At 40.2% G+C, this 23,412-nt stretch overlaps 2 protein-coding genes across 2 annotated transcripts; both read left to right on the top strand.

The window, feature by feature from the left end:
- Positions 1-153: 153 nt before the first annotated feature.
- On the top strand, positions 154-16,460 carry pwp2h (PWP2 small subunit processome component). The gene is made up of 21 exons (XM_061829892.1): positions 154-317; positions 1,146-1,258; positions 1,326-1,420; positions 1,503-1,602; positions 1,688-1,831; positions 5,382-5,517; positions 5,600-5,838; positions 5,953-6,096; positions 6,174-6,244; positions 6,313-6,449; positions 10,684-10,832; positions 10,910-11,057; positions 11,802-11,952; positions 12,908-13,088; positions 13,167-13,314; positions 13,396-13,504; positions 13,860-13,925; positions 14,000-14,218; positions 14,305-14,455; positions 14,535-14,609; positions 16,217-16,460. The coding sequence occupies exons 1-21, from the start codon at positions 300-302 to the stop codon at positions 16,386-16,388; spliced, it is 2,766 nt and encodes a 921-aa protein (XP_061685876.1). The 5' UTR covers positions 154-299; the 3' UTR covers positions 16,389-16,460.
- Positions 16,461-16,505: 45 nt separating this feature from the next.
- eed (embryonic ectoderm development) lies at positions 16,506-23,401 on the top strand. Its single transcript, XM_061829903.1, has 12 exons — positions 16,506-16,703; positions 17,187-17,339; positions 17,410-17,502; positions 18,096-18,161; positions 18,349-18,474; positions 18,551-18,632; positions 18,704-18,795; positions 18,872-19,005; positions 19,075-19,180; positions 19,258-19,416; positions 22,706-22,779; positions 22,867-23,401. The coding sequence occupies exons 1-12, from the start codon at positions 16,584-16,586 to the stop codon at positions 22,991-22,993; spliced, it is 1,332 nt and encodes a 443-aa protein (XP_061685887.1). The 5' UTR covers positions 16,506-16,583; the 3' UTR covers positions 22,994-23,401.
- Positions 23,402-23,412: the final 11 nt, after the last annotated feature.

Here is a 23,412-nt window from a genome sequence, read left to right as displayed (position 1 = left end):
CTTCATTCCGGTTCGTAATCATCAAGCTTCTAAATTTGCCAACCACCATCAAACCCAACGGAGGAATAAAAAAAACAAAACAAAACAAAACAAAAAAACATTGATCCTCCTTGTCGCCAGAGGGCGCGGGTTTAAAATTTTGCCACAACCTCAGGCGGAAGTTCCAAGTGTCAACATAATGTACACACGTGCGACTCCAGCATGTCTGTCGTTCGACCAGTAGTCAAACTTTACTTTACACTTGTTAGGAATTTGAGTGACCAAACATTATACACCACCCTTAAGAAATCTCGAGCAGAATGAAGTTCGCTTATAAGGTGAGTAACAAAGTTTTGCTCTGCAAATTAGCAAAAGAGCTTGCATGAGAACGTTTGGGCAGTCACAATCGATGGTACTGAGTTTTGTTTGTGCATTCACTTTTGCTTCACTACAAAAATACTGTTACCAAGTGCAGTTATCTACTCTGAGGTTCAGCTCACTCGTTTTTGATGAGGTGGATGTTAACAAACCCATCGGCTTCTACCTAAAACCCTGTTTCTTGTGTGCTGCTAACGTGTATTCATTGCTAAAAAGCTAGCAAAGGTACTCGCACTCTGGACACAAGCAGAAGTTGTACTTGTGTAAAAAAATAGTACAGAACTAATGTAACAATTTATGTAGAAGTAGATATGAACAAACTATGAAATGTACTGAATTGCAAAAAAAAACAAAAAAATCGATTTCATGCTATACTCGTTTTGATAACTTGGGACAATGGAAGATTGTCTCCACATAAAATATTTTCCCTCTTTTATTAATTTCTTTGTGGCGAATAATTTTCTTAAATAAGGAATATCTTGTTTCCCCAAATTGTCGTTGGTCCCTGGTTCACATTTTCACAACTTTTTTTTCACCTTATGAGACCCCAAGATTTCAATCGTGGTAGACTTTACGTCACTTTACTACGTGTCATAATTTGTGGAAGTTGAAAAGGTAACAAACCATTATTAAAGAAAAGAGTAGAAAGTACATTGTATACAGGGAGTCGGTAAGAAACAAAATATGTACAGTACATCATTACTCCCCATCACTGATGAAACAAACATTTTCCTGTGTTGCATTGTTGAACATTTTGAGTGTGAAATTAAATATACCTTTTCTTTAAGTTTTCAAATCTGCTTGGAGCCGTGTATCGTCAGGGGAATCTTAATTTCTCTGAGGATGGCAATGCTGTTATAAGTCCAGTTGGAAACAGAATTTCCAAATTTGACCTCAAAAAGTAAGTGTTGTGTGTAGTATTCCATTTATTAAACTTTGAAAAGGGAGGTAATATGTCTGTTCTTCAGCAACACATCAGAGACTTTACCTGTCTCCACTACAAAGAATATTACAAGTGTGGGCATCTCGCCGGATGGGAACTTGGCAATTGTGGTGGATGAAGGTCAGACCAAAATTTTAATTAGTTTTGTGTTTTGAAAAAAGGTGATTCTTGAATGTCAACAAAATCCTATATGTTTCCACAGATGGTGCGGCATTGCTGGTTAGTCTCATCACGCATGCCATCCTTCATCATTTTCACTTCCACAAACCTGTCAACAGCATCCGGTTCTCACCTGATGGCAGGTAAAAATGTCTTACGGGTGTGTGGGGTTACTCCAATCACTGCAATGTGTAAATACCAACCTCGGATTTATTTTTTTGTTTACAGGAAGTTTGTTGTCACAAAGGAAAATGTTTCATTGTTATACCATGCTCCTGGCAAGCAGCGGGAATTTAACGCCTTTGTGTTAGACAAAAGTTACTATGGTCCCTATGATGAAACAACCTGCATTGACTGGACCAACGACTCCAAGTAAGTCCCAGCCACATAACCACTGACATCACAAAAAATGAAAACCCACTGAAAAGTTTGTTGGTTAATGAACATTTGCACATGGAAAAACGGGCACCAACTTAATGTGCTCATGCAAACAGATGCGGAAGCTGATCTACTGATCTATCAACAGGGTTCCCACGCGCCCCTAAAAGTCCCTAAAAACCCCAAAATTTTCGAAGGTGCATTTAGGGGCTCCTAAAAGTCCTTAAAATCCACGAAAATCGGTCAAGCCCCCAAAAAGGCCTTAAATTATAAAAAATCAAAGGGAGCACCTCTAGCGCCAAAATTCTCCCGAAAAAAAATTATCTTTTATTTAAAAAAAAAATAGCGAAACGTCTGGCGTCTAAAACAGCCGGAAATTGTCAACGGAAGTCACCGTGTTGACAACGAGTCACCATCTTGTCGTCGATATTCCATTGTTTGTTTCCGTGAGTCGGCATTTCACTTCGTCTTCGTTACGTCTTTCATCGATCCAACTTGTATCATGGGGAAGTGCATTTTTCAAGATGCTTGGGTTGAAAGCAAGGAGTTTGGAAGCTGGGTTCGTTGAGATGCAAAAGATCGGCACATGTTTTACTGCCATCTGTGCAAGCAGAGCTACCACCTAGGAAAGACGGGCGTCAAAGCGCAGGAGTCGCACCGGAAAAAAAGGAGACACGCTGATTTGACAAAGACTCTCTCATCTTCCGTTGGTATGAATCTGTTTCTAAAATATAAAGATAGTGAAGCATTAACTTCAGGCGGTGGTACTAGTAGTGCATGCGCACCTACAGTTGTCTAGCCATCGACTTCAACCAGCCAGAAGTCAGGCTCTATGAACGTAGTTCAATACCCGAAGGCGGACTCGTTAAAGGCAGAGATCGTGTGGACTTAAAAAGTGATCTGCAGCCATTACAGTTACAAATCTTGTGAAAATAATGCGAAAGTGTTTGCAGTCATGTTCCAGACAGTGACATTGCTAAAAACTACCACTGTGGGGAAATGAGGACTTCGTACCTGGCTACATTTGGGATCGCTGCCCACTTTCATCTCTACTGCCTCAAAGCCAAAAGAGCCAGAATAGAGACTGACATATCTACGCTTATTGAGAAGGCTGATGGGTTGTGTGAGCAGGCAGAAGAAAAGAGGAAGCTGAGGTTTATCACCAAGGCCAATCCACTCAGAGGCAGAGCAAAGGACAAGAGAGCCTCTTTGGCACCTCTGCAGCAGCAAATAGGAGGCACTGGGTAGGCTCAAGGAGCTAGAGTAGGGGTGCTGAGACAGACATCAGTAGAAGACATTTGTGTATATAGTTGCAATTGTAGTTTGAATCAGTTTTTCTGTATACCGTAATGTGAAGACGTTGACAATGGTCATATCAATGTGAACTACCGCAAGGGGCGACAGGTGATCACTGTCACAGGTACTGAGGTACTGGAACCTTTGATGAACCAAGAACAGCCGATGGCACCATTGTGTGAGTCTTTATCCCTACTCTTGATTTCCCACGATGGCCCTAAATTTTTCGTGTCAGCCCTAAATTTTTTCCGTGTAAGCCCCTAAGAATGGCCCTAAATAGCCCTTAAATTTTTTGGGTCCGACTGAGTATGAACCCTGTATCAAGTGCATGTTAGCGCGCACAGTTTGATTCAAATCTCAGAGGAATTGCGGTTGCTAATCTTTCATCTTTAAATATCTGAAGAGTTTGCTTTCAAAATGAGACATATCCGTTTTTTTCATTTTGAGAAAAGGGCTTGGTTTTGAAGTGAAAACAATAAACTCAATTTATGTTTCTAACTATTGGGGGATGGAAAGAGATGCTAAAAAGTAACTAAACACCATACTACAAAAAAATATTGGCTTAATATTCACCAAGTTTTTTTGATGACAAATTTCATTTTTTCTCCAAAATGAGACATATCCAAACATTCTATTCTTGGCAAAGTGAGACATATCCACATTTCGACTTAAACCTTCAGGAGCAGCTGTATTGCAATCATGAAAACTATTTGCCTTTCAACATTTCAAGCATTTTAAAATAATATTTAAGACCATGACCACCACATTTAGAGAGTTAGGTATCAGAAATAAGGGTCAGTCACCAGTCACAATTTTCACAATTAGCTCACTAATGTCAGATGTTGAAAAAGAAGATGAAAAAAATGGGAATTTCTTTTAAAAAGGTGTTTTTCAGTTATTTAGAAACTGTTTGTTTGTTCAGTATGAGGTCTTGGAAAGGCTGAGTTTACATCATTGTCATTTTGTGTATCTGTATGCAATTCTGCAATCCGACATCTGCAGGCATTGTGTCACTCAGTTGATTAATTTTGTTTATAAGTTGATGTGAGATCATTAAGAAAGTAAACTGCTTCAAACCAGTCTACCAAGGTTAATATGGGTTGCGAGGGATACCAGCAGAAAAAAAATGGGTAGTCGATCTCATACACACATCTCCAAAATGAAATCAGTTTCAAACTCACAAATTCACTGTTTGAAATCTGACTCATTGAGTCTGCTTTCTTTTGATTTTATTTATAGCTGTAAAATCAAACTCGGCATTAGCATCTCTCTCAAGCGTGGGCGCAGCCATTTTGGATGATGATGTGGAAGATATCGGAACTTCCCTCTAGACGAATTCTGATTGGATGCTGCTTGCTTCAGCAGCGCACGCTGATTGATCGGAATTATGTCGCATTTTGCTCTAAATAAGATCTCGATATGTCGCATTTTGAAATAATACGCGATCTTCCTTGGCTGATATAGAATGGTATGTCGCACTTTTAACAAAAATCAGAGTATCCCGATAACTACCATTCGGAGCTGGATAATTTTGGCGCGAGTTTCGTAAATCTGAAAAAATGCCCATGTTGCGTTTTGAAAACAAACTCTTCATTCTCTTCTGAAAGGCAGGTGCAGGGTCTGACATTATCCCTCTTTGTGAGTTGACCCTGATAGAATGTTACGTTAAGTTTTCAGGTGTATGGTTGGCATGAGGTAAATCAAACAAAACAGTGCTTTTGATGCTGTTGCGGGTTTCACCAAAATCAGTGGTGCGATACATTTATTTTGTAACTCAGTAAAGTTTGTTTGTTTGCTCTCTACTTACGTCCCTGAATCCATCACTTCAAACTTCAACTTGTGCTTGTGGCACGCTCCCAAATAAATATTCAGTGATGGAAACCATCAGCACTACTTAAAGTGCAAGTTTGTAATTTAAATACGATGGTCTTCACCACTAGTACATTTTTTTTCCAACATTGCATCTTTTTTTTTTTCCACTAATTGAACACGTATTTTATCACCCACTATTTAGAATCTCTATGAATCAGGCCCACTAAGTGTTATTTTATTAAACTAATAACCTTTACATGTCACACCGCTAGGAGGTAGTGCGACTCCTCTTATTCTTATGTGGGGTATTGCGTGGGTTTTGACTGTGTGTTTGAAGTGTTCATACGCAAGGCAGTGGCCAAATAAGACATGACTGAACTTGAATGAAACATTATTATTGAAGTTAACACTATGATGTGTGCTTGTGTGTTTTCAGGTGTTTTGTTGTGGGTAGCAAGGACATGTCCACATGGGTTTTTGGTGCTGAGCGTTGGACAAACCTCATCTACTACTCGCTAGGTGGACACAAGGATGTAATTGTTGGATGCTTCTTTGAGAAAGACAGTCTGGATGTGAGTCTGTTAGTTTTTTTTTCAGTTTTTCCACAAAAAAAATAAAGACATTAACATGCATTATGTACGCGTGGGTCTGTAGCTGTACACAGTAAGCCAGGACGGGACTCTGTGTGTCTGGGAAAGTGACACCGAGCTGGATGCCCTCGTTTTGAAAAATAAACTCGACAACCCCAAGGTGCCGAGACAGGACGAGGAAGAGGAGGAGGAAGAGAAAGAGGAAGAGGAGGAGGCCCAAGAGGGACAGGTCATCAGAGGGAAAGCTCAAAAGTCCAAAGTTAAGGAGAAAACTAAGAATGTTCGATACAAACACGTGAGCAGGTAAGTATATGGCCACAGATTTCACATTTGCCAGCCTGTCACGGTGTGTCATTGACCCCATAGGATGCTTGTATGTAAAGCACTAGCTGAAAAGTTTGCCCTCTTCCAATGTAGGTATTTTTTTAACAAGGAGGGCGACTTTAACAACCTGACGGCGGCTGCCTATCACAAATCCACTCACATCCTGGTCACAGGTTTTGCCTCTGGAATCTTCCACCTGCATGAACTTCCAGAGTTTAACCTCATCCACTCGCTCAGGTCAGAGAAAGTCAATTTTCTGTGAAAGGCTGCATGTCGACATTTGAGTTCAATTGTCATTGTGTTTCTCCTTGTAGTATATCAGATCAGAAAATTGCCTCAGTGGCTCTAAACAACTCTGGCGACTGGATTGCTTTTGGCTGCTCCGGTGAGAAATGATTCATTTCATCATGGTTTGTGACATTTGGATGTTGCTCACTGTGGCTGTGGTTCTAGGTATGGGTCAACTTCTGGTGTGGGAGTGGCAGAGCGAATCATATGTCTTCAAACAGCAGGGACACTTTAACAACATGATGTCGCTGGCTTACTCGCCAGATGGACAGTACATTGCCACAGGAGGAGATGATGGCAAAGTGAGTGCAAAAGGAAACACGGGGATGATTTGACTTCTGAGTTGCGTTTGTTACGTGACTAAGCTCTTATCATTTTTTCTCATATATTGACAAAATTTTCCCCACTGAAATGAAATTGAATGATTCCATTCCTGACACCCACCAAAAAGTGTTTTATTGCGTTTTAAATAAAGGAAACTAGGGCTGTATTGTAAGATGATATACAATATAAAAATATACTAAAGCAGAGATAATGTTAAGATATCAACTGGTGTTGTAAAGTGGAATTAGTTGAACTTGTATAAAGACCAATTGAGCCAAACATCACCGAGTAAATTGCGGCATAGGCCTCATTAACTTGGACAATAAAACTGACGTGGATTTGCTGCAACTGAGCTGAAGATCTAAACAAAACGTATACGCGCGCAGACAATTAATCCGGATATTAGTTGACAACATTGGACGAACATGCGTTTGAGTTCGTTGTTTTGCTTTCACGAGCGTAGCCATGCTGAGGAACTAACACTAGTAACAGTAATGCCCCTCCCTTCACATTCTCTCAAGACGTTGCTTATTTTGTGTGGTCTTGACTTTAATTTACGTGTTTATCTCATAAACGTTAACTAAACAAGGCTGCTTCAAAAAACAACCGGTCTTCACCCGGAAACAGGGAATGCAAGTCAACCGTATTGAGAATGTACGGAAGCGCATGTTCAGAACTGTTTCACGTAATGCAAGCGCATTTACGTCGAAAGTCATCAACATTATGAGCCATGTCAAAGGAATTTCGGTTACACCAGGCAGGGGTGCTCTTTGCGTTGATCACGAGGCAGTGTGATGGCGTAAAAAAAAAAAAATTAAATAAATAAAAATAAAAAAAATTAGACTATCATCCACCTCGTCGCTTGATTCAAGTGTGGACAATACGTCGAGCGCATGTACATAAAGGAGCCTTCTAGCAAGCCAGCCTCCTATTTACGGCAGTCCCGTGGTGCGTGCCCCCAAGCCCCCACAACAATACGTCACGATTGCCAACAGGAATGTTTGTTACAATGTATCGCTAGCTTGTTGCCTCGAACACCGATTGTTGAACTAAACTTTCAGCATTTTCAAAACATTGCGAGTATAGAACGTTTGTGTTTATTCCTTGACAGGCCAGTGCATTTAACTTGTCTTCAGATCAAGTTTGGCAGATCAATTTGATTATTGATGATAATTTTTAAATACCGTTTTATATCATGTTCTACTAATATCAGTTGAAATTGGAAATTATCATTTCTAAGTTTTAAATTTTAGTTTTTTTAATTTTATTTATGTATTTGTTTATTTTATTTCTAATTTACAGTTAGGTTATATTAATCCAGTAAGTTATTTTAAGGCAATCCCTAATCACACACGCAACTTTACATGCGAGCATGACTGACCACACCCGTACATGTTTCAAATGTGAGTGACTGTGTGTATCAAAATATTAAAGGCAACTGATTATACTATTAGTATTACTAGATCTATATCTAAGCTAGTGAACAATGCGGTCGAGTGTATCAGTACAACGCGACGTAACAAGCTTGAGACTTAAACGTTAATAGTAATTACTACAGATTAACTTCTTCAACGTGTTTTGCTGTACGGTGTAGAAATTCTACAATATATTTTCGTGTATATTCTATATCTATAATATGTATAATGTGCGGGAAAGGATAATTTTAGATGTCTTTTTACTGAATAGTTCACTCAATTCATTTGTCTTGAGATAAACTGGCATATTTTAATGACAAATGTGATTTTGTACTATCCAGTGATAGGGGTATGGGGGGGCAAAAAAAATCTGGCCTAAGCCCTTGGGGAACTTCTGCCCAATTTTTTGGGGGGTCGGGACTTAGAAATTTTACTTTAAATTTTTGTCATTTTGTCCACAGATATCGCCAGAATGCACCACAACCATCCATTTTTTTCAAAAATTTCCCAGGGGGGGGGATGCCCTTGGACCCCCTAGTGCTCACATTTGTATTTTCAGGAATTTTCACGAAAGTCCACTTTCATCTGTATTACATACACGTTTAGCGCCACAAAAGATATAGGAAACCGAGTTCAGTTGTACTTTATTTAAGTATTTAACTATGTAGCTGTACAGTATAGCTGTATAGAGATACTAGCTGAAACCATATGGTAGCGTGTATGAACACTTTTTAAATACTTCAATAAAGTACAACCAAGTTCACTGTTTACAATGTTAAATACTTCATTAAAGTACAACCGAACTCAAGTTTTCCTTCCTAAATAGCGTGCATGGATGCTACCGTATGCTTTAAGCTAGTATCGCTATATAGAATAGCTACATTATTAAATACATTCGTACAACCGAAGTCACTGTGTATATGGTATATCCCACGGTCCTCGCAACTTCATTTTGCTTACCCTGTTCACGGTTGATGACCAGCGAATGAAGTTGGTTCCTTGTTTTTTTTTTTTTTTCATGGAGATCATTTGTTCTTTGTTAATTAATTCATTGCTTGTGTTGTTCTTCCAACTTGGGCCACCTCATCCTGTTTCCACTGAAATTCTTCTCGGCTTGGCAAAGCTTGTTTTCCTACTTCCTCAAATGGAAGCAGACACGTGAGCCCAAGCATCCACAATCCTTTCAGAAATTGGGGCGTAACTCGCCTAGGGCTGCCTCTTAATAACATCGTGTTCGCCGTTTCTCATCCATCACTCCCAACTTCACTTTTATTTTGTTCACGGCGATGTCCAGCGAATAAAGTTGGTTCCTTGTTTTTTTTTTTCATGGCAATCGTTTGTTCTTTAATTAATCCATTGCTTGTATTATTCTTCCAACTTGGGCCACCTCGCCTTGTAGACTCCCAGTATTACAGCAAGCTCCATGTTAATTAGCTGCGCTTGTTTATTCACGGCAGTTTTTTGTTCTTTGTCAGCATATCTCTTTGTTGGTGCCATTTTTGGGGGGCCTTACCCAAAGCTGTTGTTTAGCACAAAACACATAGCATTATGTACCTTCTGGGGGGGCGTGCCTTTAGCGTCCTCTCCACACCCACACTTTCTCCTGTAACTTCCACATGCTGTCGTTTCACAGGTCCGCTTTTCCTTTATATAGCTAGCGTGTCAGCAGGAGAAATGCTTCCGGTCAGTTACAAATTTTGGACAACGGGTCACGTATAAGGCGTTCCGCATTATAAGGCGCCTCATTCGTTATGGAGAAAATTCAAAAAATTTAAGTGCCCCTTATAGCTGTGAAAATACTGTAATCAGTTACAAAACATTTTGGGGGTGGGGGTTCACTTATATTTATTCATGCAGGGATCAGAATTTTCCACGGAATTTCAAATTTTTTCAGCTGAAAATGTTATTGTTGTGAAACGTGTAGATTCGTTGAGAAGATTTGCAAGGCGGGGGTGGGGTTGGGTAGTGGTGTGAGTACGGCTTGACATGGGGCGAGGCTGTGATCAAGACCGCCAGCGAGCACCTATCGGCAACGCTCATCGTAAAATTTCTCACAGCTGTGATAGCAGAAAACAGCATTGCTACTGGTTTACAGCATTGCCATCTGTTTGCATTAAATTTAGTGTTTATAACGACAACATTCCGATTTCAGGCAGCATTTTGGCAGTATTTCATCGGTATTTTCACTCTGATGTTAACATTTCTTAGAGAAGCATTGTGTTTACTACATAGATATAACTTATAGACATACGTACGCATATGTTATTGAGCAGTCTGCATGTTTTCCAGTATGGCGAATGTCTTGGAGTGAAAAGATGAAGATCGTGCCAGGGAAATTGATAAAAACTATGGGGTAAAAAACGGTTTCAGATGGGAATATCTGGAAAAAAGTGTAACCGTGCTGATAGAAAACGGTATCAACATGTCTAACCGAACACATACAAAAAGTGGACGTTCTCGGCAAAGTGCTGTGCACTTATCCAAGAGAATATCCAAACCAGGAAACACAAAAGTAAGTTGGACGTAAATTTCCCAAATATTATATAATTATATAATTCTGGTTGTTTGGACTCGTATTTTAAGTTTTCAAAATATTAGGATTGCGCTGTACTTACACTGTTAGAAGTAACCAGAGGTCATAATTTGTGTTTTATAAAAAAAAAATTTGTGCCCATCTGCCTTTGGAACCCCCCACCCAAGTCAGGCATTTTCAGTGTTTTTCCAAATTGGTCATTCCCATCCCTGTTTTTATTTGTGTAGCAATTGACTTTCATGGTGTTTATTCAAATTTTTGTAGGTCAAAGTCTGGAACACCAACAGTTGCCTTTGCTTCGTCACCTTCACTGAGCACACTAGCAGCGTCTCCAATGTCACCTTCACCTCCAGCGGCTTTGTCATAGTGAGCGCCTCTCTGGATGGGACAGTTAGAGCGTTTGACCTGCACAGGTAGGCAAGTGTCAGACACTACAGGTGGAAAAACTGGTCTCGTATTGTACAGAGTTGTGTGTGTTCTTCCACTTAAGGTACCGAAACTTTCGCACGTTCACTTCGCCCCGGCCTGTGCAGTTCTCTTCCCTTGCAGTAGATATCAGTGGGGAGCTGGTGAGCGCAGGGGCTCAGGATTCATTTGAGATTTTTCTGTGGTCCATGCAGACTGGAAGACTGTTAGAGGTGCGCTTTTACTTCAACGCTTACATACTGTTAATTTTCCTTCCACACACATTATACTCATGGTTAATTTTGAATTTAGCCAAGATTATCTTCGTGGTAATTGTTTATACCAAATTATGACGTAGAGATATTTTCAGAATGTAGTCATTGCCTGTCTGTATTAATAACTGGATGATTAACCCTTAATCAGCATTTAAAAAAAAAAAAGGTAAAAACAGACCATTCTCGTGATGGTTTCCAACACCGCTTAACACTATTTGCCGTTTCATAAAAATACACATACACAGTACATGACTTGGACTCTTTTACTGTTTCAAGATGACACTTCAAAGACCAACAGGCGCATGTGTCTGTGAACCTTCATAGATGTGTAGATGTGACTGTTTCAAACTCCCTCTTAATCGCTAGTGTGGCTGTCCCACAAAAAGTACACACATTTATGGGATGTACAACTTCATAGTTTCAAGATTCCAACTATTAACGCCATTTTCTTTCATTCCACACACATTCATTGAACAATCTTGAAATGTATTTTAATCTACACAAACTTCACCTGGAACAGCCTGTGTTCCCAAAACTCTTATGTAATTTGTAAGTATTTTTAACTTTTGTGTATTTTGGTCCAGATGAGGTGAAATAATGGGATTTAGGGTATTTTATTGCTTTGTCTTACAATGTATGTCCTAGGGTGTCAAATTTAAATGAATGGCAGTTAATTGTGATGTCCATACTTCCTGTTATTAGATTTTAGGTGGCCATGAGGGTCCTGTCAGCTGCTTGTGTTTCAGTCCAATTCAGTCAATCCTAGCCAGTTCCTCCTGGGATCGGACTATCCGATTGTGGGACATGATGGACAGCTGGCAAGTGAAGGAGACGCTTCACCTCACTGCTGATGGTAAACAATGATTTTTCACACATAGGCTATTAATATCTTCGGGTCTTGTTTGATCTTACTACCATAATTTCTGGCCTACCAGCCGCGACTTTTTTCACACGCTTTCATCCCTGCGGTTTATGCGGTGATGCGGTGTTAGCGTTAGCGCGGCGCTAGTGTTCAACTAGCGCTAGTGTACTGAGGTGTATAACCAGGTGCACTCTGTAGGCCAGGAATTCCGGTAAATTATCAGGTTTATTGTACCCATTGATGACACGGTGTAATCTGCCATTTTTAAGATTTAAAAGAAAAAACTTTTTTTGTTTATTTATTTTTTTTTGTTTTGTTTTCCTATTCCAGCACACAGTTTTAACAAACATACCTTGTCAGTAATCAAAAAGTCAAATTCCATTTCGTTTATACAAAGTGCAGCTAACGTTCTAAAACGTTTTTAGATGTGGTCAGTATCACATTTTCCTACAATATTGCAAAAGGGAGTTTTTCTACAGACAGCTACAGTAACTACTCGTTCTTGAATTAAAATTTCGTCATTCTCCATGCTCGGCAGTGGGTATCTCCATTTCAAATAAAAATGGCATCATTTACTTAATCTGTTGGAAGGCAATCAACCGTTAAACTTCTCTAAGAATATTTCATAAAATTGCTCCCTTATTCAAGCGTATTCTAGAGTTGTTTTTCCAGTGAAACCCATTTTACCCCAAATTACATAATTCAATCTAATAAATATTTTTTAAAAGATCACAAAAGATATCATTTGATTGAATCGTACATGATTGATTCAAAAAGCTTAAGTTAGATAAGACAAATCCAGAGAAGAATCCCCACCTTCAACTACAATTGTTCGTAAATGGAAGTAATCTGGACTCAAGTGGAAAGCATAAAGCCAAAAGGGGTTTAAATGAATTTTTTTTTTTTTTTTTTTTTTTTTTTTTTTTTTTTTGCTTTGTCACCTTAGCTTTGTCAGTAGCTTACCGCCCAGATGGTCAAGAGCTGGCGGTCGCCACATTGAATGGTGAAATCTCCTTCTGGAACCCCAACACGGCTGTGCAGATTGGCTCAGTTGCAGGACGTAATGACCTGGAAATGGGACGCAAGGAGACAGATAAAGTCACTGCCAAGCAGATGTCCAAGGCAAAGTGAGTATCAAGACAGCATCTCTTCTTCATGTCTCGTTGCTTTTGTGGATGCGAAAATTTCATATTTGCCCAATCTAGGTGCTTTACATCCGTGTGTTACTCTGCTGACGGAGAGTCCATTCTGACTGGCGGCCAGTCTAAGTTTGTTTGCATCTACAATGTCAAGGAGCAGATGCTCCTGAAGAAGTTTGAGATCTCGTGCAACTTATCATTTGATGCCATGGAGGTCTGACTGCACATCTTAAATGAAGATTTGTCGATATCAGAACACTGGTCTTAAATGGAGGCACTTGCATTCTACTTTCAGGAATTCCTGGACCGTCGTAAGATGACAGAGTTTGGCAGCCTTGCTCTGGTGGACGAGGGAGCTGGTGACAAAGACGGAGTCAACATTAGTCTCCCTGGGGTGAGGAGAGGTAAGAGTTTGATTACGCCACTTATCGCACATTCTTGTCTCTTTTCTCTGAAAAGGATGTGATGGTTCAGCTAACTTTGTTTGCAAGATAAAGCTTTAAAAACTCCTTAATAGCTTGCTTATGATGCACTGAAATTTGTAAATCAAAGTACCACCGTGATTTCTTTTTGTGTTTTATCTGTTTTTAAAATGAGGATGAAAGTAGATATAAAAATACACATTTTATGCACGTACTAAAAATATACCACTGATGTTATTGTTTGGCCATGGTGATGCTCTGAACTTAGTGGCCTTCTTGTTTTATGTTGTGACTCTGCCTGCATATTGACTCTTGTCGTTGTCCTCCCCACCGAAAGGTGATATGAGTTCCCGACACTTTAAGCCAGAAATCCGAGTCAGCTCGTTGCGGTTCTCTCCAACTGGTATGCGACAGAAGAATACATTTCTGGTGTCTGAATGGAAAATAATTTGATGAAATTTTTACCTTCTTCATCAGGGCGCAGCTGGGCAGCCACAACCACCGAGGGCCTGCTTATCTACTCCCTCGACGGATCTTTGGTCTTTGACCCCTATGACCTCGACCTAGACGTAACGCCTGCGAGCATACGCACACAGCTGCGGTTGCAGGAGTGGGCAGCGGCCATCGTTTTGGCATTCCGTCTCAATGAAAAAGCCCTCAAACAGGAGGTGCTGGAGACAGTGCCCCATGAGCAGAGTGAGTGAACTACAGCGAACGCCTCCTATTTTCTCCCTGCTTTATCGACTGCACTATGACATATTTTGATACATTATTTCTTCCAGTTCCAGTTATTTGTGGGACACTCCCAGACATTTATGTTGAGAAGTTGCTGGGTTTTGTTGCAACATGCTTGGAGCAGTCTGGTCACTTGCAGTTCTATATGACTTGGGTTCAGAACTTGCTCATGCTGCATGGGCAGAAACTCAAGAACAGGTAACCTGGTGATCCCAATGCAATCTTTAATTGATTGTAGATTGGGGTACAAGATCTTACTGGAGTGTTTGGTGTGCAGGTCAGGAGCCATACTGCCCACACTGCAAGCTTTGCAAAAGAGCATCCAGAGACACTGGGACAACCTTTCCAAACTGTAAATATCATCATCATCATCGTTGTCGTCGTCTACCATTTGTCAATAACATATACTGTGTTGGCAATACTGTTTACTTACCCATTGAAATCAGAATCAGGTGTTCCAATCCCTTGAATGGTCACACGTGTATAAAATCAATAACCTATGCTTGCAGACTGTTTTCCTACCCAATTTTGAAAGAACGGGTCGCTCTCGCGAGTTCGGTGAATTCCAGTGTGGAACCATGGTAGGATGTCGCCTGTTTAACAAGTCCAGTCCTGAAATTTCCTAGCTCTTAAACATTCCACAGTGGACTGTTAGCTGCATTATAAAAGGCCATGACCATGTAAACTTACTGAGCAGTGTCAACAGATGCTGAGGTGCATTGCAGAAGTTGCTAACTTTCTTCTCAGTCAGTTGCTACAGACCGCCAAACTTCATGTGGCCTTGACATTAGCTCAAGAACAATGAGCAGAGAGCTTCTGGAATGGGTTTCCATGGGCCAGCAGCTGCATCCAAGCTATTCATTACCATGTGTTATGTAAAGTGTTGGATGCAATAGTGTAAAGGGCAGCACTACTGGACTCTGAAGCAGTAGAGATGTGTTTTCTGGAGTGCTGAATAATTTGTGTCCGGTTGCAAGGAGAGCAGTACGTGTCTAACTACAGTGTGCCATTTTTAAAGTTTGGTGGAGTTGGGTTTTATAGTGTGGCATTGTTTTTCAGGGTCTGGACTTGGCTCCTTTTGTTCTCTCTGAATGCTCAAGCATCCCGAGAGAGTTTGGGCAATTCCGTGCTTATATGTTTCTGGGAACAGTTTGAAGGTAGTCCCTTCCTCTTCCAGCAGACTGCATACCAGTGCACAAAGCAAGGTCCATAAAGACATGGAGGACAAAGTATGGTGTGGATGAACTCGAGTTGCAAACACAGAATCCTGACCTCAACCCAATATAACACCTTTGGAATGAATTAGAGTGCAGACTGAGAGCCAGGCTGTCTCGTCCATTGTCAGTGTGTGACCTCACAAATGTGCTTCTGAAAGACTGGTAAAAATAAATAAATAAAAATCACACAAGCACACTCCTAAACCTTGCAGAAAGGCTTCACAGAAGAGTTGAAGGTGTTATAACTGCAAAAAGTGGAGCGACGTTATATTGAACTATATGGATTAGGAATGTTATGTTGCTCAAGTTCCAATGTGAATCAAGGCATGTGAGTGTATACTGTTGGCAATATAGTGTATGTGTTAATCTCGAGGCTTCTGGACTGGATTGCCTGGGATGTCATCTTTTCTGGCTAACCAAAGCAAAGTGAGTGCGTCTACTTCATGGAATGCTTTTGTTCTTTTTCAGAACAATGAAGAAACTATGTTGCAAAAATTTTATTTTTTTTTTACTTTTTAAACTGATATTACAAGTGTTTCCCCCCCAAATTCCCTCTCAAAATAAAACATTAACATACATTGCTTTAATATAATCGGACAGTATAGTATGTCTTGTCTCCGTTTACAAGAATTCTGATTTCAAACTTAGCTTGTTGTTAGAAAGTTGACAACCTGGTCTATAATACAGTATTACAATGAGATTTCCTGGCCAATTCTGATTTGTCTTTTATTTCACTCTTCAGCTGTGACTTCAACATGTACAACATTCGCTATGCTGTGGTACTGTCCAAGCAGAGGGGTATGAAGAGGGTTTCAGAGCAGGAGGACAATGGCAACGAGGATGACGACGACGATGATGAACAATCTGAGGAGATGAGCCAGGCCTCCTTGGGTGTTGAAGAGATGATACTGTAGGCTTTGTGTCAATGACACATTGTAAAAGCGTTTTTTTCTTTTTTCAATAAATGTATATCAAATAGTCTTGTATTTTGAAAAAGTGTTTTTTCATGACCTGCCACGTGACTTAGTGGAGCGCAGTCTGAACTACGATTCCCAGCGGCCCTTGAGGTTGCTGAGACCGCTGAACGTGAAAGGCGGAGCTGCAGGAACATGAGGGAAAATAAGAACATGTCTGAGTCCCCGTCTCAAGCGGGAAAAGAAGTACCGGTCAAGAAACACAAACTCAGCAGTGATGAGAACAGTAACCCAGATTTGTCCGGTGACGAGAACGTAAGTGGTCAACTGTTGTTGACTTTTCGACCGACATGAGGTCAAATCTTAACCGCTGTGCTAGTTAGCTCCCCTCGTGCCTGAAGTAGCCGAGCATAAACGGCAGCTAGCTTGAGTCATTGTCCATTTACTAAAACAGTTGGGTTCGTGGGATTGAAATCATTTACGTATTCACTTTCAACGAAAGGTATTAAAACCAGAACGAGTTGCGAGCATTTAGGTCTTAAGATACCATTGCTTTTGCTCTTTTCCATTATTGAATGAACACCGGTGGTAGCTGTAGCAATTAGCGCCAGGTAATACCCCAGTGCTAACAACATACCCCTTGATCTGATTTAGACATTCCGTCAACGTTCGGACGAGACATGTAACGTGATTCTTCATTGCGCATATAGGGTGCAGTTTTACCCAATGTATCCGCCAGCGTTAGTTGGATTACTGCAGGTTGAAAGCTCACTTTGTGTTATTTTTGGCGTGAATAAGGATGATGCTGTCAGTGTTGAAAGTGGCACCAACGCAGAGCGTCCTGACACACCCACCAACACCTCCAACGCCCCTGGTAGGAAGAGTTGGGGCAAGGGCAAATGGAAGTCCAAAAAGTGCAGATATTCTTTCAAGTGTGTCAACAGCCTGCGGGTGAGAGCTCATTCAAGACCCAATTTGATACTACGTGGTTCTCTCTCAAGAAATGTAATGATTCTTGCAGGAAGACCATGGCCAGCCTCTGTTTGGAGTCCAGTTCAACTGGCACAGTAAGGAAGGAGACCCACTGGTGTTTGCCACAGTTGGGAGCAATAGGGTGAGCAAACAGTTCCCTTTTGAAAACATAATACAATTACAGTACAGTGAACCCTTACTATGCACGAAAATAGGGATTGGGCCCTTCAATGAAAGGCAAAAGTCCACCAATAATCAAAGTCCCCCTTAGAAGTCAAGTATAGTTTGCAGAATAGTAAGTATAGTTTCACAGAATTAACAAACTTCAAATTCAGAACTGGCCATTCAAAATTGAAAAATACTGTAGTTTCCTGGAATGGGCATTTGGGATTAGCCTTTGAAGTAGGTTTTTGTCAATTCTTTCCCATAATGAGAGTGCTTAAAGAGTAGGATGCTCTTCTGGTGGCACAGGTTTAAGCAGCTATCAGGTGGAGGTGGAGATTGGGAAATTATTTATTTGTCTAAACATTTTAATCTTACATTTGTACATCAACATGTACTTGAGCAATGTGAATAGTTTTTCTTGGTGAAGAAAATTTGCTTATTTTGTCTTATTATATTGTATTCAAAAAATTCTTTACGAGGGCTCAGGGGATCTGTGAATATCCAGGGGTTTACTGTACTTTATTTTCTTTGGTTTAAGGTTAATAATAATAAATGCCATTTCCTCTATAGGTCACTTTGTATGAATGTCATTCTCAAGGAGAAATCCGACTCCTGCAGTCGTATGTGGATGCTGATGTATCCTTGCTGGCTTCATCCTTGCCATAATGTCTGTTCGAAAGTTGCATCATAAGCAGTCGGTATTGTTTTGCCTCGCAGGTTAATGTGGAGTAGCAATATTTATAGCCCTTTAACAGAGAGACAGTTTTCCTTCTCGTGTACTTGAAATGAACCAGACATTTTTCTTGACTGGAGTCATGCACAGGCGGATGAAAACTTCTACACATGCGCATGGACCTACGACACCAACACAAGTCACCCCTTGTTGGCTGTAGCCGGGTCACGGGGAATCATCCGAATTATTAACCACATCACCATGCAGTGCATCAAGGTTTGATTTATTTTACCTGGTAAACACTCACAATGACTATTCTTAGTGTTTATTTAAATATTTGTTTTTATTTTAGCATTATGTAGGGCATGGAAATGCAATCAATGAGCTGAAGTTTCACCCTAGGGACCCAAATCTTCTCCTGTCAGTCAGCAAAGGTACTGTTTCATCCCTTGGGCACAAAATATGCAAGTGTTGTTTATTTCCTTTAAATTGTGTCTGTCTGCAGATCATGCCCTTCGCCTGTGGAACATCCAGACAGACACATTAGTGGCCATATTTGGTGGAGTGGAAGGTCACCGAGATGAAGTCTTAAGTGCTGTACGTTTCGTTAAGTTACGCTTAATCAACTCATGGATACTATGAACTTTTAATTATTGTTGTTATTATTATGCAGGACTTTGACCTCTTGGGTGAAAAAATAATGTCGTGTGGGATGGACCACTCCCTAAAACTCTGGCGAATTAACTCTGAGAGAATGCTGAATGCCATTCGTGGTTCTTATGAATACAACCCCTCAAAGACCAACAGGTAATACCAGGAAAAAAAATGACAACATGCACATTTTTTTCAACCTTATCTTTTTTGTTTTCTTTTCAGGCCTTTTGTGTCACAGAAAATTCACTTTCCTGACTTTTCTACACGGGACATCCACAGAAACTATGTGGACTGCGTACGATGGCTAGGTGACCTCATTCTTTCAAAGGTACAAATCCTTATTAATGTAAATGAGTCGGGTCTCTCTTGCATCACACTCACCTGCTGTCACGTATCACCTCGTAGTCGTGTGAAAATGCCATTGTGTGCTGGAAACCAGGAAAAATGGAGGATGACATCGACCACATCAAACCAAATGAATCAAACGTCACCATTCTTGGCCGCTTCGACTATAGCCAGTGTGACATCTGGTACATGCGCTTCTCCATGGACTTCTGGCAGAAGGTGAAGTATAGTTGTTTTGCAACTTTGGGTTAGGGTTGCCACAGTGAGTTAATAGCTCGATTGGATTGGCACAGTAAAGGTCCTTTCATGCCTCATTTAAGTCAAGATACTGTATCTGCTTTATAATCCAATCAAATCAACACCTGTACAATATCTTACTTTGTGTACAGTATTCCCCATCTTTTTTGCCCGCACTGTCAGGTTTCATGCGACAGCAACCATCAGTCTATATTTATATGGACTGGTATTAAAAGGCCTGCATGGTAGTAGTTGCTCCAAATACTGGTAGCTGAGGTATTTTGATGTCAAAAATAGCACTGTACAATTTTATCTTTTTTTTTTTTTTTTTTAATAACCGGTATGTGGGTGGTGGTGGGCGTCTACGCGGCAGCCCTCATACAGTGTCTAAATGGCCAATACACAAAAAGTCAACACTCAGCCACTGACCTCCTGTCTTCCGACTAGTTAGCCCGTCTTTACCAGTAAGTGTGGTGTGAGGAACGACGGTTCTGTGTGTGTGGGAGCCTGGAGAATCAAATGGCTTCAGACTGCTGATAAGCTTCTACCGCCTGCAGACATGTTAGCAAGCATTTGCATTGGCCACCAAGGGATTACGAGGATATTTGAGTCATGGAAGCATGTAAAAGTAGGTTTTCCAGTGCTGTGAGGGAAAAATCGTCATACGATGCACACGAGATCTGTGTTAGGAGCAGGAGATCGATAGCATGGGACAACTTACTGCGGCTACCCGCTGTACAGAAGCCCAACTTGGAGCTCTCTAACCTGGATATCGGGTATACTTGACATCAGAGACCACTCCGGAAATTAATGAGTTTGGGATAGAATAAAAATCCCCCCAAACACAAAAGGAAATCTATCTAATATCCAAGTGAAACTAAAAGGACCACTTATCAAGTGTCGTGGTTCTGTACGCAATGAAAACAGTACAAGCCAACTGGCCACTGAGTAGGTGCACATTTTGTTTACAGAGGGAGAAATCGAATACAAAAATATTGGATAATAAAAGCTTATAAAGTATTAGGTATGAGTATAATGTACAGTAGTGATCAAAATAATAGCAGTCCAATGTGAGTGATTAGATTACTGTAATTTCCGGCCTCAAGAGCGCACCTGTTTATAAGCCTCACCCAGTACATTTGTGAAGGAAATACCATTTGGTGCATACATAAGCTGCACCTGTGTAAAAGCTGCAAGAGCCCACATTGAAACCCATATTCAAGCACATTGTTTACAAAGGAAGACGATACAGAGAGAGAGTTTTCAAAGTTTTAATACCTTATCTTATCTTAACATATAGTGAAGAAAGTCCTCCAGATTTTCCCGGAATTCCGGATTTTTAAATTTTCATGAAAATTGCTCCGGAAAATTGGGGAAAGATTGCCTAAAATTAATCCGGATATTAGTTGACAACATTGAGCAAACATGCATTTGAGTTTGTTGTTTTGCTTTCACGAGCGTAGCTATGCTCAGGCACTAACACGGGCAGCAGTAACGCCCCTGCCCACGCATTCTCTCAAGACGTATCTTATTTTGTGTGGTCTTGACATTAATTGACGTGTTTATTTCATAAGCGTTGTTAACTAAACAAGGCTGGTTCAAAAAAATAACCGGTATTCACCCACAAACAGGAAATGCAAGTTAAACGTACTGAGCATGTACGGAATATGTATGAAACGCATGTTCAGAACTGCTTCACGTAATGCGAGGGCATTTACGTTGAAAGTCATCATCATGAGCCATGTCAAAGGAAATCCACTTACACCAGGCAGGGGTGCTCTTTGCGTCGATCGTGAGGCAGTGTGACGGCGTGTTTTAAAAAAAAAAAAAAAAAAAAAAAAAAAAAACACACACACAGACTATCATCCACCTCGTCGCTTGAGTCAAGTCTGGCCAATACGTCGAGCGCATCCACATAAAAGCACGTTCTAGCAAGCCGGCCTCCTATTTACGGGAGTTATATATATATATATAATATATATATATATATATATATATATATATATATATATATATATAAAATGTGGGGGGAAAAAAGACAATTTTAGATGTCTTTTTACGGAATAGTTCACTGAATTCATTTGTCTTGAGATAAGATGGTATATTTTAAGCATATTTTAATGACAAATGTGATTTTGTACTATCTAGTGATAGGGGGATTGGGGGCAAAAAAATCTGGGTTTGGCCCTTGGGGAACTTCTGCTCAATTTCTTTTTTGGGTCAGGACTTTTTCTCTGAATTTTGTTCACAGATATCGCCAGAATGCACCAGAGCCATCCATTTAAAAAAAATAATAATAATAAAATAAATAAAACTGTCCCCGGACCCCCTAGTGCTCGCATTTTTTTATTTTCAGGAATTTTCACGAAAGTCCACTTTCATCTCTAAACATAGCAACAACACGGTAGCACGAACAGGGCAGGTTAAAAATACACACCTAAATCACTGAGACGTGGCAGTAACACAGCACCAATATGCTAGCGCGGCACTAACAGGGCCAATTAAAAAAAAAAATAACGGTTAAAAATCACTGAGACACTGCAGTAAGACAGCAGTAACACTAGCGCAGCACTAACAGGACCGGTTAAAATAAAAAAAAACAAAACATACCAGTAAAAGTCACTTCCTTGGCAGATATATTCCACCGGGTCTCACTCTTAACTTTTCCACTCGAGTGCCCCATGTGGCTGTTACAAAAACTGTACAAATTAGCCACATCACCGCATAAGAAAGTGTGTGAAAATAGTCGTGTTTTATAGCCCGGAAATTATGGTAATCCACGTTTTCAGTATATTTTTTCATTGCTACATGTCAAACAAGTTACCAGTAGGTGCAGTAGATTCTCAGGATTTTACCATTCCAGTACTTTTGGAGGGGAGTGGCCTAATTATATTACATAATTTTCCAAGTGAATCTTAATTGTAAGGATAATAATAAATAAAGATACAGAAGTATTTGAAGTTGTTTTTTTTTTTACCTCCCATGTCACTGTTTTTAGTGACGTTTTAGATGTTTTTATTTCTGTGGTACATTTTCAGTTCCAGTTTTGAGGTACTTAATGCAAGTATATTAAAGTGAGAATTTTGGTATCATGACATCACCATGTAGTAGCACATGACACACAAATGATTGGCTTGATCCATGGCAGTCTGGTCCGCTGAGTGTGGTGTGACAGAATGTTAATGTCATATTTCAAGGTCTGTGTTTTTTTTTTTGTTGTTGTTTTTTTTTCCCCCCAAGATGTGCTCATCTATGTTCTTTTGATTGACAGATGTTGGCCTTAGGAAACCAAGTTGGAAAGCTCTATGTTTGGGACCTCGAGGTGGAGGATCCACACAAAGCGAAGTAGGTTGATTTTAGAAATCGGTTGTAGGCGGTGACGTTGGCATCTGCCTTCGATATTATTGTCCTGGTGTCTTCTGTCCATTCCAGGTCCACGACGCTCACCCTCCCCAAATGCACGTCCGCCATCCGTCAAACCAGCTTCAGCCGCGACAGCAGCATTTTGATCGCCGTGTGTGACGACGCCTCCATCTGGCGCTGGGACCGGCAACGCTGAACGCTCAACTGTTCCTTTTATTTTTACTTTTTGCAGTGAAATCATGTCTTTTTTTTCTTTTTTTTAATTAAATGAACATTTTCCTACATTCTTCTGTGATGTTTCGTTCGCAGCGTGACATGGTGGAATAAGACAAACTTGTACTTTTTGCACAGTCTAGGTGTGCAGATGTCTATTTTCTTGTCTTGTTTCCAGAATCACCATGAAGTATTTTGAAGGATTCAAACATTGTTCAGATAGAAAATGTTTTTTTTTAATTTACATAGTTAACTTGTTATAATAAAATGAAATTATTTTCCTCTGTAGAGTTCTTGTGTATGTGGACTTGAATAAACTTATTTTTATACACAACTTGATGTATTAGCTTGCTTTGGCACAGTGGTGGGAAAATAAAGTGCATAATTTTAATACGCAGGTTT

The sequence above is a fragment of the Syngnathoides biaculeatus genome, chromosome 2 (assembly GCF_019802595.1).
Source record: "Syngnathoides biaculeatus isolate LvHL_M chromosome 2, ASM1980259v1, whole genome shotgun sequence".
NCBI classification, from domain to species: domain Eukaryota; kingdom Metazoa; phylum Chordata; class Actinopteri; order Syngnathiformes; family Syngnathidae; genus Syngnathoides; species Syngnathoides biaculeatus.
The sequence above is the reverse complement of the archived record's forward strand: the minus strand, read 5'-3'. Positions and strand labels throughout refer to the sequence as shown.

Excerpts from the sequence above, each read along its gene's own strand:
- pwp2h (XM_061829892.1), top strand. Across the intron at positions 13,505-13,859 it reads TCTCCCTGGGGTGAGGAGAG|GTGATATGAGTTCCCGACAC; the intron begins GTAAGAGTTTGA and ends CCCCACCGAAAG. Across the intron at positions 13,926-13,999 it reads GTTGCGGTTCTCTCCAACTG|GGCGCAGCTGGGCAGCCACA; the intron begins GTATGCGACAGA and ends CTTCTTCATCAG.
- eed (XM_061829903.1), top strand. The coding sequence starts at position 16,584 with ATGAGGGAAAATAAGAACATGTCTGAGTCCCCGTCTCAAGCGGGAAAA. Across the intron at positions 16,704-17,186 it reads ATTTGTCCGGTGACGAGAAC|GATGATGCTGTCAGTGTTGA; the intron begins GTAAGTGGTCAA and ends GGCGTGAATAAG. Across the intron at positions 19,006-19,074 it reads AACCCCTCAAAGACCAACAG|GCCTTTTGTGTCACAGAAAA; the intron begins GTAATACCAGGA and ends TTTTCTTTTCAG.